General features: G+C 41.2%; 1 protein-coding gene across 8 annotated transcripts in view; it reads left to right on the plus strand.

The window, feature by feature from the left end:
- The window catches only part of STON2 (stonin 2), a 138421-nt gene that overhangs the window by 32378 nt on the left and 82333 nt on the right, over positions 1–23710 (plus strand). For all 8 annotated transcript variants that reach the window (XM_034992297.1, XM_034992301.1, XM_034992300.1 and 5 more), the window contains 2 exons: positions 1085–1360; positions 20874–21071. In XM_034992297.1, coding sequence (XP_034848188.1) covers positions 1085–1360; positions 20874–21071 — 474 coding nt within the window. The remainder of the gene's footprint in view (positions 1–1084; positions 1361–20873; positions 21072–23710) is intronic.

Below are 23710 nucleotides of genomic sequence, written 5' to 3' on the forward strand. Positions count from 1 at the left end.
TGAGCCGTCCAGTATGGTGGCCATGGGGCTATTGAGTCCTTGAAATGCAGCTAGTCGGAATTGAAATGTGTCTTAAGTATAAAATACCCACACTGAATTTCAAAGACCTAGTGAAAGTAAGATATTTCATTAATAACTTTTATATTAATTACATGTTAGAATTATAAATTTTCAACATAAGGAATTGAAATTTATATTAGTAAAAGTAGTTCAGCTCTTTTTACTTTTTTGTAAATGTGGCTACTAAAAAAATTAAAATTACATATGTGGTTCAGCTTTTATTTCTGTTGGGCAGCGCTAGTCTAAAGGGTTTGGTTACATGCAGGTAGACTAGGTTGTGTGGCTAATGATGGCAGAAAAAAATTTTATATTAGTACTTTGATTTTTAAAAAGTTTTCATATAGTAAAACTGACCGCTTTTGGTATGCAGTTGAGAAGTTTCAACAGATGTCTAGATTTGTGTAACCACCACCACCATTAGGGTATAGTTCTTTAAAAAAAAATTTTTTTTGAAGGCTCTTATGTGTTTCAGGACCAGTAAAGTGCTAGAAAGTTAGGGGCCTCATTTAGCTGGGCCTCATTCAGCTGGTTGTTGGTACAGAGTTTGCACCTGGCAGTCTGCAGACACGTGTAGTGTGGACTGCATGGAGTTTGAAGTATGAATTTGAATGTGTTTAGTCCAGACAGAAGCTCTCCTGTTCAACCAAAGTCTCCATCAGTCCCTGTTGCCTTTTGCTTTTCTTGTTCGACTCAGTTATATTTCTGTTTGGCCTCTGTAAGCATTGTTGTTTGTGACTGCCAAGGCCTGGAGTAGATGCTAGGATAAGAACAGTGAATAAGATTTCCATTCTCAGCTTGCCTGGATACTGAATGTGGGCATGCTGAGGTTATCCTTCATACACATTATTAGGAAAACACTCCTTTAGCATAGAGGCAGTTGGGCGTGGCTGTTTCTTCATCCGCACCCACCGGAATGGTGAGTCTTGTGATCACCGCTTACATATCCTTGGGATTTTCCTCCATGAGAGTTTTGAAGGGTGGCCTTCCTCACGTGATTGATGGTGGTGTCTGGTATGTGTTTCAGGGGGCGTCGAAGAGCACCTCCCAGCACTGTCGTCTTACTCAGACCAGTCTGAGAGCTCCTCCGGGGAGAACCAAGCGGCAGAAAGAGGCTCTCAGGAGCTTTCCCACTCAGAGCAGGATGACTCCTCTGAAAAGCTGGGCCTCATCTCTGAAGCGACCTCCCCTCCTGGGAGCCCCGAGCAGCCCCCACCTGACCTGGCCTTTGCCATCAGCAACTGGGTTCAATTTGAAGACGACATGCCCTGGGCCAGCACATCACCATCTCAGAAGGAAACAGGTGAGACAGGTGGGAGGCTGGGAAGGGTTTGGGCTGAGGTCCATGCTCACCAGGGGAGCTTTGCCATGAAGAGGTGTGTAAGGACTGCTGGGAATCTGCTTTACCAGAGCCCTCAGGCACCGGCCACACAGGATTGCTGGCAGAGATCTCTTCTGGCTTAATTCTACAACTAGGCTTTGTTATCAAAGCCTATGGAAGGATTTATGTGCTCTGGGCCATTTTTAGCCTTCTGTACTTGTCCCTGGCTGTTGACCTGTCTTTGGAAGTATGCATATTTATTTACCTATTAGGTATTGGAATTATGTTTACTCAGCCCCTAAATTATAAGCTCCTTACAGGCAGGAATGAATGTCTCTCAGAGCGTGAACCACCATCAATTTCTAATAGAGTCACTAGTTAAACACGGATCTTCTTGTGTCCCAGACCTGTTAGAGCTAATTCTTCAGGGGTAGGGACTGTCATTAATGATAATTCTCTTACTTTGTGGCATTGCAGTAGCCAGAAGCTGCACGGCGGAGCTTAGCGAAGCCAGAGTTATGAGTCCCCTCCCTGGTGACCTGGCTGCTTATTTTATTGTGCACTAAAGCATGCCAACACTGACTGGATAGCCTTTGTGACTGTCTTAGTTCTCTATTTGCTGTGTAACAAATTACCACAAACTTGGTGGTTTAAGCAACATAACTTTATTTTCTTATAGTTTCTGTAGTTCAGAAGTCCAAGTGTTGGACGTGGTGTCACTGGGCTAATTCAAAGCATTGGCAAGGCAGCGTTCCTTCCAGGAGGCTCTAGGGAAGAATCTGTTTCCTTGCCCTTTCTAGCTTTTGGATGCTGTCCACATTCCGTGGCACGTGGCCCCTTCTTCTGCCTTCAAAGCCAGCAATGCTGCATCTCTCTGTGCCTTTCTTCTGTAATCTCATCTCCCTCTGATTTCTGCCCGCCTCTTCCACTTTTAAGGACCCTGTGGTTACAATGAGCCCACCAGGATAATCCAGGATAATCACCCCATCCCAGGGTCCTTAACTTCATCACATCTGCAGAGTCCCTTCTGCCATGGAAGGTGACCTATTCCCAGGTTCTGGGGATTAGGACATGGGCATCTTTTGGGGGGCATTATTTTGTCTACCACAGAGACCTACTAGAGAAAAGTAAGGTAGATACGTTTTATTTTGTTGGTGGGTTAAATGTTTTGCTAGTTTTAATTTTTAAAAACAATTCTTTTGGCTTTCAAACATGTTTTCAGCACCAATAAAGCAATTGTTAAGAAAATATAAAACATAATTCTATATAATTGACACTTCCATTTTTACATAATTTACATATTATGTATACTTTTTATATTTTTATATTTTTATTTTTTTTTAAAGATTTTATTTATTTGAGAGAGAATGAGAGAGAGAGAGAGCACATGAGAGGGGGGAGGGTCAGAGGGAGAAGCAGAGTCTCTGCTGAGCAGGGAGCCCGATGCGGGACTCAATCCTGGGACTTCAGGATCATGACCGGAGCCAAAGGCAGTCGCTTAACCAACTGAGCCACCCAGGTGCCCTGTATTTTTTAAAAAGATTTTATGTATTTATTTGAGAGAGCGAGGGAGACACAGCCTGTGCACGTGCATGAGCTGTGCATGGGGGAGGGCAGAAGGAGAGGGACAGACAGACTCCCCACTGAGCAGGGAGCCCGCCCGACCACGCAGGGCTCATCCCCAGGACCCTGAGATCATGACCTGAGCCAAAGTCAAATACGTAACCAACTGAGCCACCTAGGCACCCCTCTACTTGCTCATATTTAAACATCAGATTTGGGGGCACCTGGGTGGCTTAGTCGTTAGGTGTCTGCCTTAAGCTCAGGTCATGATACCTAGGGTCCTGGGATCGAGCCCCGCATCAGGCTCCCTGCTCCACGGGAAGCCTGCTTCTCCCTCTCCCACTCCCCCTGCTTATGTTCCCTCTCTCGCTGTCTCTCTCTCTCTCAAAATAAATAAATAAAGTCTTAAAAAAAAAATACTGTATTTAAAATGTTGTTTGAGGGGCGCCTGGGTGGCTCAGTCTTTAAGCGCCTGCCTTGGGCTCAGGTCATGATCCCAGGGTCCTGGGATCGAGTCCCGCATCGGGCTCCCTGCTTGGCGGGAGGCCTGCTTTTCCCTCTCCTGCTCCCCCTGCTTGTGTTCCCTCTCTCACTGTTTTTTCCTCTCTGTCAAAAAATAAATAAAAATCTTTAAAAAAAAATGTTGTTTGATTCCTGAGATTTTTGATTCCCCAAATTTTGTACCCAAAGGGAGTGTGCCTCACTTGCCTTACCCTAGTCCCAGCTCTGCATTCTAATAAGGTTATGGAATGTATTGATATTACTAGAGAACAAGTAAGAAATGCCAATTTTCAAATGTGTTGAAAGCATTATTGTGACTTCAAAACTGCTCAAACAATAATCTATATGTTTCCATATGTGAGTTTAACTCATCGTTCTAGAGGTGGAGCCTGTAGGCTGCCTCAGGAGGAGCCTGTAGGCTGGTTTTCTAGCAGACTTGAGGCTTGATGTGTGGGCAAGAAGCAGGAATAAAGCATGTGTAGGGCCAGCCCCACTTCAGGTAGTGTTCCAGGGACCCAAGAACCATGCTCAGAGCATCAGAGTGGTAAAGGAAATGGGTAATAAATCCAAGGCTCCAATTCCACCTTTCCTGCCAATACCTAGCCTGACCCATCAATTTCCCTATTACCCAAACCAGCCCCACCCATGTGGGCTAATTCCCTCATGGGTTTCCTCACACAGACTGGGTTTGACAACAAGGAAGAGTGGTTGATAGAGCTAAGGCCATGTGATAAGGAGAAAGGAGGCTTCGACCCTGTCAACATGGGTAATGCAGACATCCCCCAAGATAGACAGTTCCGTTCTGATGGCTATTGGGCAGCTCAGATTTTAATTTAAATCCAAAAGGTTGGGGTACTGTGCATTGTCAGTAATATATATGTAACTGTGGGCATTACACCAAAATAACACAGATGTTTAACAGAAGTCTGTTGCAGCAAGTATCCTCATAGTGATAGAGACAGTCTGAGGCTTCTTGCATTCACTGCTGCCTGCTCTGTTCTTTTGGTAATACTGACTTTTCCTGGTGTGATAGGCAAACTAATGGCCTCCAAAGATATCAGGTCCCACTCCCTGGAACCTGTAAATGTTCACTTACTTGAAGATAGGGTCCTTGCAGATGTGATTAAGTTAAGGATTTTGATTGTTTTTATTTTTTAAAGATTTTATTTATTTATTTATCAGAGGGAGGGGGAGAGAGAGCACAAGCAGGGCGGAGCGGCAGGCTGAGGGAGAAGCAGGCTCCCTGCTGAACAAGGAGCCTGATGCGGGACTCAATCCCAGGACCCTGGGATCATGACCTGAACCGAAGGCATTCGCTTAACTGACTGAGCCACCCAGACTCCCAAGTTATGGATTTTTAGATTGATATTCCTGGATTATCTTGGGTGGGGGCCCCTAAGTGCAATCACCTATGTTCTTTTAAAAGGGAGGCAGAGGGAGATTTTGCCCACACAAAGAAGGCTATGCAAAGACAGAACAAAAAGGGATTTGAAGATGTGACCTGGAAAATTGGAGTGATGAGTCCACAGCCGAGGAATTCTGGCAGCCCTGAGAAGCCTGGAGAGGCGGGGAATCTGTTCTCCCCCAGAGCCTCTGAAGGGAGGGCTGCCAGGCAGACATCTTGATTTCGGCCTAGCGATTCTGACTTCAGACTTCTGGCTTTCAGAACTGGGAGGGAAGAAAGTTCTGTTGTTTTAAGCCACAAAGTTTGTGTTAATTTGTTATAGCAGTTCCAATAAACGAATGTACCAAATCTCCAAAATCCTAAAACGGAACCATTTGCATAAGACTGAAAATGAGTCAGTCTGGGCTAGGGGAGCATCTATAATAGTGCAGGCCATTATTAAGCATCTGTGTTATCCAGTATGTTTTATTTCCAAAGTTTATAGCCTTTTATAATTTATTCATTGAGTCACTGAATATTTATTAAGCACCTCCTCTCCGTAGTTATCTTAGGTGCAGATATTCAAATACAAAACTGGGTAACAGAGTGCTCAGAATTTAACAGAAGTCCATTGAGCTTCTTCCTGGGTCTTTTAGTAGGAATCCACAGCCAACGTATGCTCCCATGATTCCCCCATCTGCCTCCAGTTGACCGTCTTTCAGTTACTGCATGTCTTAAAAAAATTTTTTTTCCATCTCATGGTAGCTGAAAATTTGAAGGTACTTTGAGGAAGCAAAGGAAGTAGTAGATGTGGGGAGAATTGCTTGCCTAGAAGCTTCATTTTATAACCAGGCTCATCTATCATCTCTTCCTGGGAAGGATCAAAGTTTGAATTTAAAGCATTTTCCCTCATTATTTATCATTTGATTGTGGGTCTTCCCCAGAGCTCTTGTTCAGTTTTGCCCTGGATCAATGGTGCCCACTTGGAGAAAACCATGTGTTGGCTGCATGGCCAACTTCTATGAAATGAGTGGCCATCTGGTTCTTTTTAGTCTAATCTGACAATATAGAAATGATTTGTCCAAAAATTTCTCATTTATCCACTCTAAAAAATGCTTCTCTTAGTGTATTAATTTTCAGCAAGTAGACCCTGGGCCTGTTTTGGGCTATAGCTTCACTCTGTGTATATCAAGTAAACTGTTTTTTAGTGTGGACAGCCCATGATTGAAATAGAATCGGGGCAAGAGAGATCCTTGATGTGCTGTATTTAAACATGCAGGAATTGGGAATCTGTTGGTGAACTGTGGAATGTATCTGTGTGTCTCAGTGCATGTAGGTGGTGAAGTTCAGCCAGAAATAAGGAAAGTCTGTGGAAACTGTTTTCGGCTTCAGCTATCTTTCTAGCCGCATTAGTATCACTAGAGCAAACCAATTCTCGTCCCTATAATGTAGCTGCAGTTTCTTTGTTTCTTCCCACTTCATTCCCATGTCCTGTCTGCTTCTGTTATGTGCCTAGCACTTTCTGGTCAGACATCTCTGTGTCAGGAGAAGGGGAAAAATGTGCATTTTGGACTTGGGAGAAGGAAAGTTTCCTCTACCTTTCAGAATTTCTTCTGGCTGGTCTGAGACTTTAAATTGACATGAGACAGATTCATAGGAGAAAATAAAATATAATTTTGTACTATGGGAACCCCCATAAACAGGAGGTTCATAGGCGGGTAAAATGAGGTATATATGCCATCCTGAGCTAAGGAATGGGAGAGGGGCCTGAGGCTTCAAAGGGGAGGAGGCCGATTCACAGGACGGTAAGAAGAGCAGATGCTTGAGAATTAGGTATTTGCCCTGCCATGCAGATGAGTCACTCGGATAAAATTTATCTCTACTGGTAATAACCCTTAGTCTGGGAAAGATACTCCATTTAGATTCTTTAGGTAGTTAAAGGAAGGGCAAGATTTTCTCTCTAGCCCACAGGATCTCAGTTGCCTTCAGCTCAAAAGAGTCCACATGCCAAACTGGCACATTTTGAGGAGACCTGTCTTGAACCCCTTCAGCCCCGTCCCATGCAGCCTCTTTGTGAATATTTTTTATGAGATGATCATGATCTTGACCTAAGAGAAGGAGAATGAGAAAGGAGGATAAATGGAACGGATTAGTGCTATTCCTAGTCTGGATTTTGGGAAGCAAACAGTGGAGCCTTACTAAGCCAGCTGGTCCATACCCTCACATCCAGGCTGGCAAGAAGTTGGGAAAGAAAGCACACATGGAGTCGTTAGGTGGAGAAGTGTTATGTGGCGTACTCCTTTTCCATCCCCTCCCCCAGTTCCCATTCCTGCACTGTTTACAGTTTTCCTGGCAGACGAAGAGCAAAAAACCAAAAGAATTTATCTTTTAAGCTGTGCCACCTACAGATAAAACCAAGAGAGCATTGGATTTCAGCCTGGAATGGGACTGTACTACTTGCTCAAGTTAAAATGCAAGGAGGCTGAAGGCACAGTGGAGTAAGGGACAAAGAGACTGTCACTAGTGGTAAATCTCTTATTTTCGTGGCATATGATTGTCGGAAGCTGCCCTGGGGCACTTAAATAAGACAGGGAGTTGCTCCTCCCCACCTTGGTGACCTGGCTCCTGATTTTATCTTGCACTGAAGCATACCAAGGTTGACTGGAAAATGAGGAGCAACAGCTGATGGGGAAGACAACTCCAGAAATGCTTTAAGTCCATCAGGGGGACACCTTTGTTTTGGATTTCAACTAGTGCAAGATTTGAAATGAGTAAGTGCCGTCACCATTGGTCTGGGAAAACGGAGACACATCATCTCTCTCAGAAAAAATATGAATAAAATCAGTCAATTGAGTGACAAAGCCTTTTGGTAACTACATATATAAGAAAGATTGCTGGCATCAATTCTTGGACCTGAGGATGCTAGGAATGAGGCGCATATGAAGTTGTGCCCCTTTTGTAAATATGGGTTCCTCCATTAAAACCTCTGAAATCTGATGGAGGCCGAATGTGGAATTCATATCTCTTTGACTTAATAAGAACACTTTGGCTCAGGCCATGTTGATAAGTATTCTCTTTAAACAAAAAAGATTTTTATTAGAACCTTAACTGCCAAACACTTAAACTTAAGACTTAAAGGAGCCACAAGAATACTGTTCACATCTTAGTCTGAAAATGCCATGTGATTGAACTGGGTTACCCACTGGAAAATGTCAAGAAATTTAACTGAACACTCATTTGCTGAACCCCAAATCCTAATGCACAGATGTTCTGCTAAACCTTAGAAGAGCAGCAGAACACAGCAGATCCAAAGTGTTAAACAAGAAAAAAACAAAACAACCCACCAAACTTCTGGTGAATCTGTTCAAATCAAAATAGAATCTCTATATTGTTCTCTAAAGAAATATTTTTGAAAATGAACCTAACCCCAGGTGGTATTTTATTCACATTGGGCCCCTTAGCACTAGTGTTTCTGAGTTTCCCTGGTGGCAAAAAGTTCTCCTAATTTAGTATTTTGTCTCCTACGTTTTAAAATTCCACCATGTGCCAGGAGGAATGTAGCAGTCAGCTTACATATCACCTAAAGTCTTTATAAAGATCCTCTCAGAGCAAAGGCTGATTCCATGTATATGCATTTTACAAGTGTATGTGTGTGCTTAGAATATGTTTGCAAATGCATGCAGATAAATGGACTTGAAAGAGCAAAGTTCATTCCCAAAATTAAAAGGAAAAAATTGTGGCACTATTTTCAGCATGAAGCTTCCTGTTCACTCATCGTGTTATGCACTGACCTTCCTCCACAGACATGGCAATTTTGGGCAAGGCCAAGGCTGAATTGGACCCATTATGCAGATGCTGCAGGATACGCATAATTACAAGCATAAAAAAATTTTCATTTCCGGAACATTTGTTGCACAGCCCAAGCAAAACACTAGTATTTCCTTGTGCTTCGAATGTCTTCCCCAAAAGCTTGGGCTAAGGCCTTCCCATTGTGTCTGGGGAAGCTAATTATCTGGGACCAGAGAAAGAGCCGCTTGTTTGGGGGAAGACCAGGGATGATGTCAGCCTTTAAGAGGGAGGCAGGGGTGACAGCTGAGAGATTTAATCCTGAAGACGACTAGCCCAGTGGTTAATTTCTGTTATACTTTTTATTCTGGCTACTGAGGGGGAATTGGTGGGTGGGAGTGGACTAAGATCCCAATCATTTGGTGAACATGTAGCCAAGGCCCATTGCATTTGGCAGGCATATGTATTTCCCTCTTCAATAGAGGACGTTTTATTTTCATTTAATACCTTGAATTGTTCTCTGCTTTTAGGAGTAATTAATGACCTTTCCGGAATCCATCGTTGACAGTGATGTACTGAGGAATGGGTTCTAACAAAGCCCTTCTTCCTTGGGGCCTGATGCCCTCTGCCTCTCTCCACTGGGCACCACTCTGCTCTAATCACTACCTCTCCTGCTGTTCCTGACAAGCTCATTTCTGCTCTTGCTGGTTCCTTGGCCCCCAGAACTCTTCCCCTACATTTTCACTCAGAGCTCTGCTCAAGCATCATTTCCCCTCGCCCCCACCCCCTTTTTCCTGCATTAAATATCTTTATAGCCCATGTTTCTACCTGAAATTAGGTTGTTTGTTTGTCTATTGTCTCTCTTCCCCACTAGAGGAGAGAGATACTGTCTATCTCATTTACTCTCTATCCCGGAATATGGAGCATGGAACTTAGTAGGTACTCACTTAGTGTTTGTTGGATTAATGAATGAAAGATGAAAGATGTATATGAAACATCCCGCAGAATGACTGACTCCTATTTATGGGGCAAATGAGCTGTTAGGTAGAACTTGAGGCATGGAATCCTCAGTGAAGGTGTTATTATTTTTTTAACAAAATAGGCAAAGAAACTAGGCTGGCCTCTTCCCCGTCATGCCCTTCAGTTATCAGCTGTCATCAGTTTTGATTTCCCATTATTATACACAGAATGCACACACACAAATGTGCGTATACATAGCGCACAGATACACATACATATGTATACACACATAGTATATGTGCATTACATGTGCTTACATACACATGTGTATATAATATACGCATAACATAACTATGATACATATACAAACACACGTATTTTTCCTTCTGGGAGCTGCCTTAGAAAGCACAATTAAAACTGTCCATTAATATTTTTGTCATATTTGAAGCTATCATCCTGCCATTTGGGCAGGGGAGAGGATCTTTTGAAAGTGACTTCTTCCAGTTATCTAAAAGGGACTTTAAGTATTTTACAAAAACTCCAATATTCTCCTCTTCCAGAATGTGCTAGCTTACCCAAGGGGTCCTTGTGGCCTATCTCACCCTCAGCATGGGACACAAAACACAATAAACTGCCAAGCATGCATTAATTAACTAATTCATTCATGCAAAAAATATTTAGGTGCTGGGAATGCAATTATGAGAAAATTGGCCATAGTCCCTGCTCTCCCCATGCGGAGGTTACCTAATGGTTGGGCAGTCTGTTACCAGTGAAGCCTTCTGGGGTAAGCAAGAGCTCCTCTGAACCAGTCCTGGGACAGCTGCTTGGTATTGCCAACTATGAGCTACCATGGGACCACAAATGAAGAATGGAATTAGATCTATTTTATATTAATGCGTGGGCATGTTTACAGCATTGGAGAAATCATATAGCCCTAGTGAGTAGACATCAAAGTATAAATAAAGAATATGGCATCAAAATGTATATAAGTATTTAAATTTTAGTCTAGGATCCCAAAGGATAAGAAGAAAATATTGTAGTTGCTGTATTAATTGTTTTAGCTGACAGCTTGTCAGTTTATTATTCATTCAACCAGTGGTGCTTTGAATTCTCACTATGTGCCAGTCACTGTTCAGGGCACTGGGGATACAGTGGAATATTCTGGCCCCATGGAGCGTACTTTCTGCTGGAGAAGCCATACCAGAAACACAATAAGTATGTAGATACAGTGTAAGTGTGTTAGACAGTGTGGTTAGCAGGAAGGAGAGAAACATGAGGGAAAGAAAGAGAATGGAGTGAGGGAGGATGTGAAGTTTTACATAAGATCAGGGAGTGAGTCTCTGAGCAGTAACTTTTGGGTGAAGACATGGGGGAAGTGAGGAGTGAGCCTTGCAGAAATTGGGGAAGGAGCTGTCCAGGTGAAAGGAACTGTAAATGATGAACCTCTGAAGGGGTGCGGTGTCGTGTTGGTGGTATGTGACTGGAGTGGAGTGACATGGGGAGAAGAGAAGAGTATGGGGTGGAGAGGTCATGAGGACTTAGACCACGAGGTGCTTTGAGGGTACAGGGAGGACCTTGGCTTTCGATGTGGATGAGGTGGGAAGCCATCAGAGTTTGAGCAGTGATGTGGTGAGGTCTGACTTTGATGTGAACAGGTAATTCTATGAAAGCTGTGTGGCTGTTGCTCTGGTGAGAACAGACTGAGAGGAGGAGGACACTTGGGGAAGCAGGGTGACTTGGTGGGGGGCCCCCGTCACCTTCCAGAAGGGATGGTTTTTCCATGAAGGGGATGTGCAAAAATGACCTCCAAAGGCCACAGGAGCCCTAAGGCCAGAGAGAAAGGCCAACAGGTCCACCTTGATAAGAAATGGTTTATTAAAGGGACTTAGGGACAGACGCATGTCTTGGGCAGCTGCAAGCTGAGTAGGTCTCTGTGACCCCACTTCCCATAAGACCTGCTTTTGTAGTCCTAGAGGCTGGGGAGTAGTGCGGGTAGACCACCCCAGGGGGAATGTTTGAGAGCAGTTGTGTGTCACAGTCATCTCTCCTGCGCTGATTGAGGACGTTAAGCCCCAAGGGTGTACTTAAGGGTGAGGTTAGACAAGAAAGAATGTTGGGGGATGGGGCTGTGCTCAAGAAGACGTCAGGTCGTCATGCAGATTTTTCCGCAGATCTGTCCCGGGATGGCGTTAGTCTGGGTCACACAGCAGTGTCTTGGGTCAGGGTGGTAGCTTGGAGATGGTGGGAAGTGATTGGATTCCAGATGTATTTTGAATGGAGGACTAGCAGAAGTTGTGATGGGCCAAATGTGAGAAGAATCAAGGGTGGCTCAATGGGTTTGTTCTGAGCATCTAGAGGGATGAAGGAGCTGGTGTGAAGGGGATAACAGGAACTTAGTTTCAGATAGGTAAGGTTGGAGACCCAAGTGGAGATTTCAAGTAGATTTGGACCTAAGTTTAGGTCTGGAAGTAATAACCCACTTGACCCCTTTTCAGTGCTTCCTTTGTGCAGACACTTTTCCACGTGGGTACAGTTTTAAGTCCCATTTTTAAAGGTGAAAACTTTACAGCAGAACAGATAGATTAAGTAACTTGCTTCAGGATGCAAGACCAGATGTAGAATGAGACAGGCAGTCTGGACCCAAGGTCCTTGTACTTAAGCTCTTAGGAAAGGAGGAGTCGCAGATTTCTATCTTTTTTCACTTTATTCTTTGCTGGATGGATGTGGCTGTGAAGAGCCCTGGTGACAGCAATCTGCTGTCCTCTGGCCCAAGTATCAAAGGCCTGGCCCCTGGGAGAAGAGTCAGCTTCAGGCTCCACACTTCCTCTCAATAGTTCAACTCATCTTGTGGCTGAGGACATTCACTTCAGAACCTAAATAAAGTGATTCATCTGAGATTTCTTTTCTTTCTTTTTTTAAGATTTTTAAAATTTTTTATTTGTTAGAGAAAGCACAAGCAGGGGGAGCAGGCAGGCAGAGGGAGAAGCCGGCTCCCTGCTGAGCAGGGAGTCCAAGGCGAGACTCGATTCCAGGACTCTGAGATCATGACCTGAGCCAAAGGCAGTTGCTTACCTGACTGAGCCATATATCATATCATGTAGATATGATATATGGCAGTATCTCCTACACATGGATGTAGGATAAAGTAGATGGTCTTTCACTCTCTTTATGGTTCCTTTTGTAAAAAGTTCTTAATTTTAATGATACGAAATTTGTTTGTTTTTATGCTTAGTGCTTTCTGTGTCTCGGTAAAGGAAATCTTTCCCTATCCTGATGTCATGAGCATATTTGGGTATATGTCTTCTAAAATATTTCTTTTTTTTTTTTTTTTTTAAAGATTTATGTATTTAGGGGCTCAGATGGTTAAGAGTCTGCCTTTGGCTCAGGTCATGATCTCAAGGTCCTGGGATTGAGCCCCACATTGGGCTCCCAGCTCAGCAGGGGGTCTGCTTCTCCCTCTCCCTCTGCCTCTCCCCCTGCTTGTGCTCTCTCTGTTTCTCTCTCTCTCAAATGAATAAATAAAATCATTAAAAAAAAGATTTATGTATTTATTTGAGAGAGAGAGAGAGAACACATGTGAGTATGGGGGAGAGGGGCAAAGGGAGAGAGAGATAGTCTCAAGCAGACTCTGTGCCGAGCTTGGAGCCTGATACAGAGCTTGATTTCACAACTCTGAGATCATGACCTGAGCCAAAACTAAGAGTTGGACCTCAACCAGCTGTGCCAACCAGGCACTCCTAAAATATTTCTTGTGGAGCCTTTTATGCTTTATATTCAATCCACCTAGAATTGATTTTTCCATTTGGTGTGAAGTAGGAGTTTAATTTCATTTTTTTCTATATGATATTTTACTATTATTTCTAATATTTTATTCATTTTTAACATATGTTATTAAAATTCTACTTTGTTCATATCTAAGAAGTGTGATTCTGCTTATTAATATGAGGAAAAATATGCAAGGATTTTGATTGAGAATGTAGTAAATCTATAAACCAATTTGGGGAGAATTAACATCTTCACAACATTAACTTTCTTGAACCTAATTATATCTCTCCACTTATTTAGATCTTCTGTACAATCTGTTAATAAACTTTAGGAGTATCTCCTCTGAGGACTTGTGCATCTTTTGTTAGATTTATTACGATATATGCTTGATATTTTTGTTGCTATTATACATGCTACCTTGTTTTAAGTTTAATTTTCTATATATTTCTTTAATTTTCAGAAATGCAATTATTTTTATATATTTATTTTTAAAAACACAAGTACTGTGCTAAAATTATTTGATAATTTATTAGGGTTTCCTGGTTATTTTCTGTACACAAAAATATCATCTGCAAAGAATAGGTTTGGTTTTTGTCACTCCTTTTTTTTTTTTTTTTTTTTTTTACTGCCTTACTATGTAGGTTCTGACCACAAATAGAATGTTGAATAGAAGTAGTAGCGGGTACCCACCATCTTGATCAGATCTGCAAGGGAAAGCTCTCCAGCAGTGCACGGTGTTTGCAGAGGGTTTTGGGGTTAGCTCTCCTAGGTTTAGGGAGCTTCTTCTGTTTCTAGTCTGCCAAAAATTACTACCGTGAATAAATACTAAAATTTACTCAGTGTTTTCTCTGTATGTATTATGATGATAATATGGTTTTTTACTCCTTTAATATATTATTATGGCGAGTTACATTAATTGATTTAGTAACGTTAACCCACACATTATCAACAGGGTGATATTACCTCTAATGGGGCTAAAAATAGTTCTTGGGGGGGGGGCAAAGAAATCTTATTCTTTTTATGTGTATAGCATAGTTATATATATAATACATGATAGATATACAGTATATCTGTCTTATTAAAATTTAAAAGGGAATTGATAAACTGGACCTCATCAAAATTAAAACTTTTCCTTTATAAAAGGCCCTGTTAAGAGGATAAAGAAAGAAGCTATAGACTGGGAGAAGATATTTGCAAACCACATATCCAACAAAGGACTGGTATCTAGAATATATAAAGAAAACTCAAAACTCAACAGTAAAAAACACCAAGCAATCTAATTAGAAAATGGGCAACAGACATAAACATATGTTTCACTGGGAAGGATATACAGATGGCAAATAAGCACCTGGAAATATGTCCAATATCATTATCAATAGGGAAATGCGAATAAAATGAGTTATCATACACACATATTAGATGACTTAAAAATAGTGGTAATACTAAATGCTAGTGAGGATGCAGAGAAATTAATTGCATATTTAGTTTTATAAGGAACTGTCAAACTGTTTTCCAAAGTCATTGTTACAGTTTACATTCTCACCAGCAATACATGAATGACCCATTGTATGACCTAGCAGATGTACTCTGGGGCATTTACCCCAGAGAAATGGAAACCTAGGTTCATATAAAAACCTATACAAAAACCGTACATGAATATTCAAAGCACCTTTATTCATAATAGCTAAGAACCAGAAACAGCCAAACTAACTGTGGTTAGTCCATACCGTGGAACACTACTCAGCAATCTAAAGGAATGAAGTGTTGATACATTCAATACCTTGAATGAATCTCAGAGGCATTATGATGAATAATAACAGCCAATCCTAAAAGGTCACATACTGCATGATTCCATTTATATAGCATTCTTGAAATGACAAAATTATAGAAATGGAAAAACAAGTTAATGGTTGCCCTAGGTTAGGAACAGGGCATGAGGAGAAGAGGTAGAAATGAATATAAAAGGTCAGCATTCCTTGTGGTGATGGCACTGTTCTGCATCCTGACTGTGATGGTAGATACATAACCTACACACTGATAACATGACATAGAACTAAATACATACCTAAGTACAGGTAAAACTGGGGAAATATGAGTGAGATTGGTAGGTTGTATTAATACCAATTTCCTGGTCATGATATTCCACTGGCGAGGGGGTACTTCAAGGGAGAGGATGATTGGGGAAAAAATTTGTCAGTGGAGCAGTAATGAAAAAAAATTGAGAAATACTGTGTTAAACCAACCTTGCATTCACTGGATAAATCCAATTTAGTCATGATGTAATTCTCCTTTTCATCAGTCTCTAGATTCTCTTTGATAATAATTTATTTGGGATTCTTGTATCTATGTCCATGATTGAGGCTGACCTGTAATTCTCATTTTGGATAATATAAGTATAAATCAGATATACTTTGTCAGGTTTTGATGTCAGGAAATCCTTACCTCATAATGTGAGTTGATGAGTGGTCTCTCTTTTTTGTACTCTGAAGGACTGAAATATATTTTTTTCTTTAAAGTTTGCTCGTAATGTGAGTTGATGAGGGATCTCTATTTTTTTGTACTCTGAAAGACTGAAATATTTTTTTTTCTTTAAAATTTGATAGAATTTTTCAGTAAAACCACCTGGCCTGACATTTCCTTATGACAGTTTAAGGATTGATTCACTGTATTTGATGATTATTGGACAAGTCAGGTTTTTGACTTTCTTCTTGAATCAGTTCTGAAGTTATAATTTCCTAGAACTTCTACAGTGTTATCTTTTTTTCAAATGTATTGATGTAAAGACATTCATTATTTCTCCTCATTGCCTTCTACATGTATATAGCATTTGTAATTATGTCTTTTTTCATTCTTAAGGTTATTTGTGCCCTTTTTTCTAGATTTTTCTTGACAGTTTTTCAATTCTATTACATAGTCTTCTTAAAGAACCCTTTATCGATGTACTTTTTAAATTTCAGTAACTTATGCTTTTATGTTTGTTATTTCCTTTCTAATACTCTTTATTTTATTTTGCAGCTCCTTTTGTAACTCAATAAGTTGGAAGCATATTGTATTAAATTTCAGTTCTTTTTTAATATAAGCAATACAGCTGTTCCTGATAGTACTGCTTACCTACATTCTTAAAGTTTTCACGTATACTATTTTCATTATTGTTTGGTTCTGAATATTTTCTAATATTAATATTTCTTCTTTGACCAATAAATCATTTAAAAGTATGTTTCTTAGTTTCTAAATTTTTCAAATTGTCTTCTCTCTAGTTTAAATAGATGCTAGTTATATCTAGATAAGTGGTTTGGATAACTAGAAACTTCATTGTATTGTGATCAGTGTTCATGGTCTGTTTGATACCAGTTTTTGTTATTTGTTAAAATCTGCTTTATGTCATAGCATGTGGTCACTGGCCATAAGAGTTCTAGGTGTGGGTTATGAAGAATATGTATTCTTCATCTGTTGGTCTATGTATGACCATTAGATCAGCTTGTTCATTTTGTTGTTTATATCTTCTGTTTCCTTGCTGATTTTTCTGCCTGCTTGATCTATCAATTACTGAGAGAGGTGTGTTTAAAAATCTCCCATTATGATGATGGACATTTCTTGCTTTCTGCAGTTCTGTCAGTTTTTGTATTAATAATTTTGAGACTAAGTTATTAAATATATACCAATTTAGGATTGTTATCATATATTTCTGATGAATTAAAACATGTAATTTTATTGTGACCCTTTCTAGTACTGCTTTTTACTTTAAAGTCTATAGGCTACAATAGATCAGGTTCTTTTCATTAATATATTGTCTTGTATGACTTTCTCATCCCTTTACTTTCATCGTTGACAAATCTTTGTATTTTAGATGTGTCCTTTGTAAACAGCATATTGGATTTCATTTGTTTTTTCAGCTTGATAGTCTTTTTCTTTTAACTGGAACTTTTAGTCCATATATGTTTATTATCAAGCACTGATATAGTTTATTTCTGTAATACCATGCTTCTTTTTCTCATCTTTCTTTCCTTCTTTTAAATTAATTGTAGTTTTTGTTTGTCTAAATTGTCTTTTTATTCCATTGACCTCTGAAGATCTCCTCACTGTGCATATAATCCTATTTGACAGTTATTTTCTATCAGCTCATTGAAGTGTGCAATGGCATCTCTTATTGAGAAGGTGGTAGTCAATCTAATCATCATTCCTTTGAAAGTAATCTTATTTAAGATCTTCTCTTTGTCTTTGGTCTTGTATGATTTTGATGTCTACTTGCACAGTTATTTTTGGTTACCCTGCTTGAGATACCATGGAATCTCTAATCTGACAAATAAAATCTTTCATAAGTTCTGGGAAGTTCTCAGTCAGTGGTTTTGTTTTGTTTTGTTTTTTTAAATATTGCCTCTCATTCTCACACTCTTCTTAGGAACTCAGGTTATATAGATACCTACAAGACCTTCCCGCTTTCTCTCCCATGTATTTTTTTTTTTAAAGATTTTATTATTTATTTATTTATTTGAGAGAGAGAGAGAATGAGAGACAGAGAGCATGAGAGGGAGGAGGGTCAGAGGGAGAAGCAGACTCCCTGCCGAGCAGGGAGCCCGATGCGGGACTCGATCCCGGGACTCCAGGATCATGACCTGAGCTGAAGGCAGTCGCTTAACCAACTGAGCCACCCAGGCGCCCTCTCCCATGTATTTTAAAGATTTTAATTTTAAGTAAGCTCTACACTCAAACATAGGATCTCAGACTCTGAGATCAAGAGTCGCACACTCTATGGACTGAGCCAGCCAGGTACAGTTCCCGTGTGTTTTATTAGCACCACGCTCTAACCAACTGAGCTAACCGGCCACTTGGTTCCCGTGTGTTTTAATCTGTCTTTCATGTTTTCCTCTCTGTCTTTCTATGCCTTCTGGACAATTTTGTATTTACAGTGATATTTTCCTTCTCCAGAAGCTCATTTAGTTCTTTTTCAGTTCTGTGTGTTCTTTTCTAATATTTTCATTTTCTTTTATTCTTTTCTTGTATCCTTAAGCATAGTGAACATACTTATATTTCCTGCTTAGTAATTCTAGTGTCTGAATTCTTTGCAGGTTTGATTCTGTTTGCTACACCCCTCCCTCCCCTCCATGTGAAACTGAGGAACATTCTGTCTTGGAAGGCTGGCTTTGAGGTATCTTCCTCCAGAAAGGATTAGTATTTGCTCTTCCCAGGTGCCTGAGGTCACTACCAACCTGGAAATACTTCAGCTGTGTTCTCAGACTGGAAGGTTTTCAGACCACACAAGTAGTTTTAGCTGCAAGTCCCTATGTGGGACAGCTTATAGTTATAAATTCTCAGGAGATTTGTTTTCTCTACCCTGCACCCAGGCTTAAGGCTGACAATTTTCTTTGCTATCCTTAGCTTGGGGGTGGGACTTATTCCTAATCTACCCTTGAACAGATCCCTTTGGGAATTCAAGCTTCATGCATCAAATCTTCCGTTAGATTTCCCATCTTGAGTTAGTCCTAGGTTTTTCCTCCTTTTGCCTTCTTCACAAGACATTTAAAAAAACTCAAGCTGAAGAGTCTCCCTGGTTTGTTCAAAAGCCCCAGAGTATGAAAATCAGGTTGTGTGCTATTTACCATTCTGGGTTCTGACTTGAACTTGGCCTCTGACAATTCTTTGCTTTCTTGCTCGTGCTGTAATGTATTTTAAATAGTGTTAGTACATTTTACCCAATCTTTTAATTCTGTTTCCCTAATAGCTTAAAGTGTCTAATCCTTTATACTATAGGAAATAGCAGTCCTATAAAAAGCCATTACAAGTTCAGCTTCGCTTTTGGCTTTTTGGCTGTTTATTTTTTCTTCTTTAGCCTTTTGAGTTTTATAGGTACAAATTTAAACAGTCTTTACTTAGCATGGACTGTTAGGAGTGATTTCTGGTGTTTCTGTTGACATAACCAACAAATATTCATTGAGTACCTATTCACACCAGGCATTATTCTAGGAATGGGGGTGCAGAAGTAAACAAAATGGGCCAAAATCCCTGCCTTCCCACCAAGGAGCTTAAATTCTAGTGGGGAAGATACTGGATATGTAGTACATTAGATGGTGATAATGCTAAGGAGAAATGAAGCAGAAAAGGGACTTTGCATCTTCGGAGAGAAGAACTCAGGAATACCTTACTGAGAGGGTAACATTTTTAAGAGAGAGCAGGGGTGAGCCATGAGCACTCCAGACAGAGAAGACCTACATGTCTTGTAACTGTCTAAGAGAATACAGAATGAAAATCCTCTGTGGTTTCATATTTGTTCCATGTCACATATATTGCTATTTATTCTTTTTTCCCAATTTTCTCTTAACCCAAATTTCTCTAAAGCCAACTCTATAATTTTGATTCTCCAGCTAGGAGAACTGACCCTCCCTCCCCTTTTTAAAGATTTCACTTACTTTATTTATTTTTGAGGGAAAGAGGAGGAGCAGAGGGAGAAGGACAAGCAGACTCTGCGCCAAGCACAGAGCCTGACACAGGGCTCAATCCCATGACCCTGAGATCATGACCTGAGCAGAAATTGGACACTCATCTGAGTGAGCCCCCCAGGCCCCCCAGAGAACTGACCCTTCTTGAACAAGCTATTTAACCTCTCTTGAGTCAGTTTTCCTTTGTGTCAAATAAGACCACTGCCTGTCTCTCAGGATTGGTGGTGAAATGCGGTAACATTTGTAAAAGTGCCTGACATTTCATGAGGACTCAAGAAATGCTAGATCTTTCTCTTTTGTTCTTCCTTCCCTGTCCGCACTCCCTTCGGCGCTTGTTTTTGGTACTTGTCAATACATTTGCAACAAGATCCTCATGTAACACCAGGGAGAAACCATGTGGTAGGTTATTCACTGAAGACAAATGAGGAACATTAGAAAATTTCATTTAAAAAAAAGAAACTTTCCAGAGTGGTTTTGAAAGGCTGAATTTGGTGCTCAGGGTTCAGGAGAGAGTCAAGCCCTGTGCATTTCCCCCTGGAAGTTCTTGTTCATTGTATTATGAATCAGCAGCTCCAGGAATCTCAATTTGTATATGTAACAGTCTGCAGAATCTCCAGTTGTAGTCAGGCTCAAGCAGGAGCATATCACATTCCTAGGCGAATACATACATATTCACCTATCTTCTCTTATCCCTTAACCTAACCTAGCTCTGATTTTGCAGTGTAATTTGGTGAATTTTCTTGAGATTGTTGGCATGCCACTAAGAATGGGTAAGGGTAAGGGTGAAAGTTTTGGTTTGGATGAAGCTAAAATCTCAGTTTAGAAATAGAAGTAGAGCTGATAGATCACTACTTTGCTTTAGTGAGATTTTTCTTCAATTTGAGAGTCATGAGACCCCCTTCTCTGTGGTACTGACTCACCGTGGGCTCTCAGTCCATCATTTTCCCCTGTCTATCATGAGTGATATTGCCATCATTTCCTTGCCTTATATGGCCGTTGCGATTTCATAGGCTCTGAGCACCATCAAGGTAAGACAAGCACTAAAGATAAACAGAGCACAACTATTTATGTTGTATGCTTTTGGGTTTTGGTCTGTCCCCAGCCCTACCATTGACTGTGCCCTGCTGGACGTGCCCTTCCTTCGACTCCCTGAGGAGATGCCCTCTGACCTCCGAGAGCAGCTGGACCACACGTTCTGAAGATACCAGTAGTCCTAGTTTTGATCCCTCATACACAGACCTGCAGCTCATCAGTGCTGAGGAGCAGAGGAGTGGCAAGGCTTCTCAGGCTGACTCAACTGGTAAGATGGAGCCCAGAAGGCTTTGCATATCACTTTTGGTGACCCTTTGCTGCTCCTAAAATCTCTGCAGCCAGCTTTGTTTGCAGAATGAGTTCAGTGTAGCAGTCACCCAGTCAAAAAGCTAGAATACAGAGTGGTTCAAAATTGCATTAGGAAAAAACACGTACAGAGATTGGCAGATTGGTTGGCAGAGTGTTAATCCTGGGAAACCATTTGACATTATATCTTAATATGCTGTTTTCTCATATTCAGTACAAGTACTGTTCCTTGTCAGTTTATTTTCTCCTTGCATGACCAAACTATATGTAATATGCACAAGGCTGAATCTTTCATCCACTCACCTGTGCACCTTCCCTTTTCAGCAAGAGGGAGGTAGATTTAAGCAGAGAAAAAGCAAATGTTATGTGAAGCAGAATGAGAGTCAGGACTCAGCCACTGTGTCCAGACTATAAATCATTTTGCAGTTATGTTTATTCTGTTGTGCTTGACTCGAGCTATACTTCAGTCTGTAACATCCTGTGGTCTCATTTATTAAATTTCGAGGTGTAAGAAGGATGCTGCTGACTTTGCAGGTGGAATAAGGGCCTGTTAACAAGCACTGTACTTGGGTTAGATTTAGGATGGCATTGAATAGATGTAGTGTGTTCTTGGTGTTTTTTTTTATTTGGCCCAAGGGATTATTTTCCTTTGAAAGTGATAGAATTACCGATAATTTCTCTGTGGATGAATTTGCCAGGTGTGTCCAACAATATTTGTTTTTCTTCCTCAAAAACATTGTTTAGGCATTTGTCTCTGGATCGCTTTTCAAACTTGGGTAACATTTGCCCTTATGCTGTGTGTTATTGGAGGGGTCTACACATAGAGTTCTTGCAGACTAAAGGGTTCAGACAGGATTTGGATTGGTATTTGGTAATACTGCAAGGAATCCTACTTTATCACAGTCTGTCTTCGCAAGCCACAGTCCCTTAGAGCATTTTGTTTTTACACACTCTCCATTCTGGTTAATCTCTGTGGCTGATGATCATGGTCAGTGGCTGAAATGTGTCCCTACAACTCCGTCTCCACTGTGGGGAGCCTTTCATGGTGGGAAGGCACCATCAGAAGCCGAGGCAGTTAGGAAGAGGCTGTACTCTGCCCTCTTCCTTCGCGTCTCCTGGCTCTCAACTGCCTTTCCCAGCCTTCCCCTGGGGGATGCATATAACACACTGGTTAGGAGCACGCAGACTCGGGTTAGACTGCTCAGATCCTCCTTCCATTTACCAGCTGTGTGACCTTAGGCAAGATCATTAGTATCTTTATGACTCTGTTTCCTTACCTGAAAATTGGAGATAGTAGTCGTACTTATGAAGTTGTTGTCCATTCCAAGTGAGACGGTCTATGTAGGACAACTTACATGATGCCGGACACAGAAGTGATCAGCACGGATGGAGTTTCTCCCTCTCCTGCCCTGGGGTTCTTATCGCTTCAGAGAGGGGGAGGTGGGCTTCCCACTGTGGAAAAGTCAGGATCTCTAGGCTCAGGCTGTTTTTTTTCCAGTGATCTCTCTACTTAGATGCAAATCCCTTCAATTCCTAGAGGTTCCAGGGATGAAAATCAGAGTCCTACTCTGAGTTGGGCATGATTAATCTTTCTCCAAAGCTTATAATTATTTTCAGTGTCTCCCTTTTCTGAAGCCATGTTAACAGTATTACAGTTCCCACTGAGAGAACCTCTTCCCTCATTGTTTTGGTCAGGGTCCTGGCAGTAGGCAGATGGCATCCTCGAAAAGTTTATCTGAAGAGGGTGTCATGAAGGGACTGCTTCCAGAGGCGGCATGAGGTAGAATCATGGAAGAGGGACTTCCTGACAGGTGCTGTGGCTGTAAGAAGGACAGAGCCACCTCCAGAGATTTGGCGCAGTGGGGAGTGAGGGGGGACTAAATGCCCAGATCTTGTGCTAGGGCTTCCTCCTAGCAGATCCCAGCTGGAAGTCAGAGGTCATTCCACAGGCCATAGAGCTGCTGGAGAAGGGGGAGGAGAATGGATTTGGGGTGAGGGTGTGGGTGAAGCAAATGTAGAATAGCCAACACACTTTAGCTCAATGGCCAGTGACTCTGGGTGACTCTGGAGAAGCAACGGCAAAACTAGGACTGTAGAATGAGGAGTGATGAGCTTAGTTCTCTCCTTCAGCAGGAGACAGTTTCTGTAGCTACAGGAGGCTAGAGGGGGCCTTTTGGCAACCGTCCCTTTTTACAGAAGTAATAATAAATCATAGCCAGCACTTCCTGAGTCTGTGCTATGTGCTAGTATATGATGTGTGTCATCCCCAGCCTTGACAACAATCCTGCAAGGCAGATATCTTTCTCCCCATTTCCTACTTGATCCCGAGTCTGGAAGGTGAAGATGCTTGTCTGAGATAATACCACTAAGAAATGGATGAACCTGGATTTCAGCCAACGGTCCAAAGCCTTTTACCGTGATTCCCAAACCTGGAAGTGACCCAGAGTCATCGTGTTTATCATTTTGCTGTCTTACCCTCCAGACCTTCTGTACAGATACATGTACTTTGCCATGGGGTTTATCTTTTTTAAAAAATTTTTAAAAGATTTATTTATTTGAGAGTGAGCATGTGCACACACAACTGAGGGAAGGGGCAGAGGT

This window comes from Mirounga leonina, unplaced genomic scaffold (genome assembly GCF_011800145.1).
Source record: "Mirounga leonina isolate KUSES-001 unplaced genomic scaffold, KU_Mleo_1.0 Mir_82, whole genome shotgun sequence".
Classification (NCBI taxonomy): Eukaryota; Metazoa; Chordata; class Mammalia; order Carnivora; family Phocidae; genus Mirounga; species Mirounga leonina.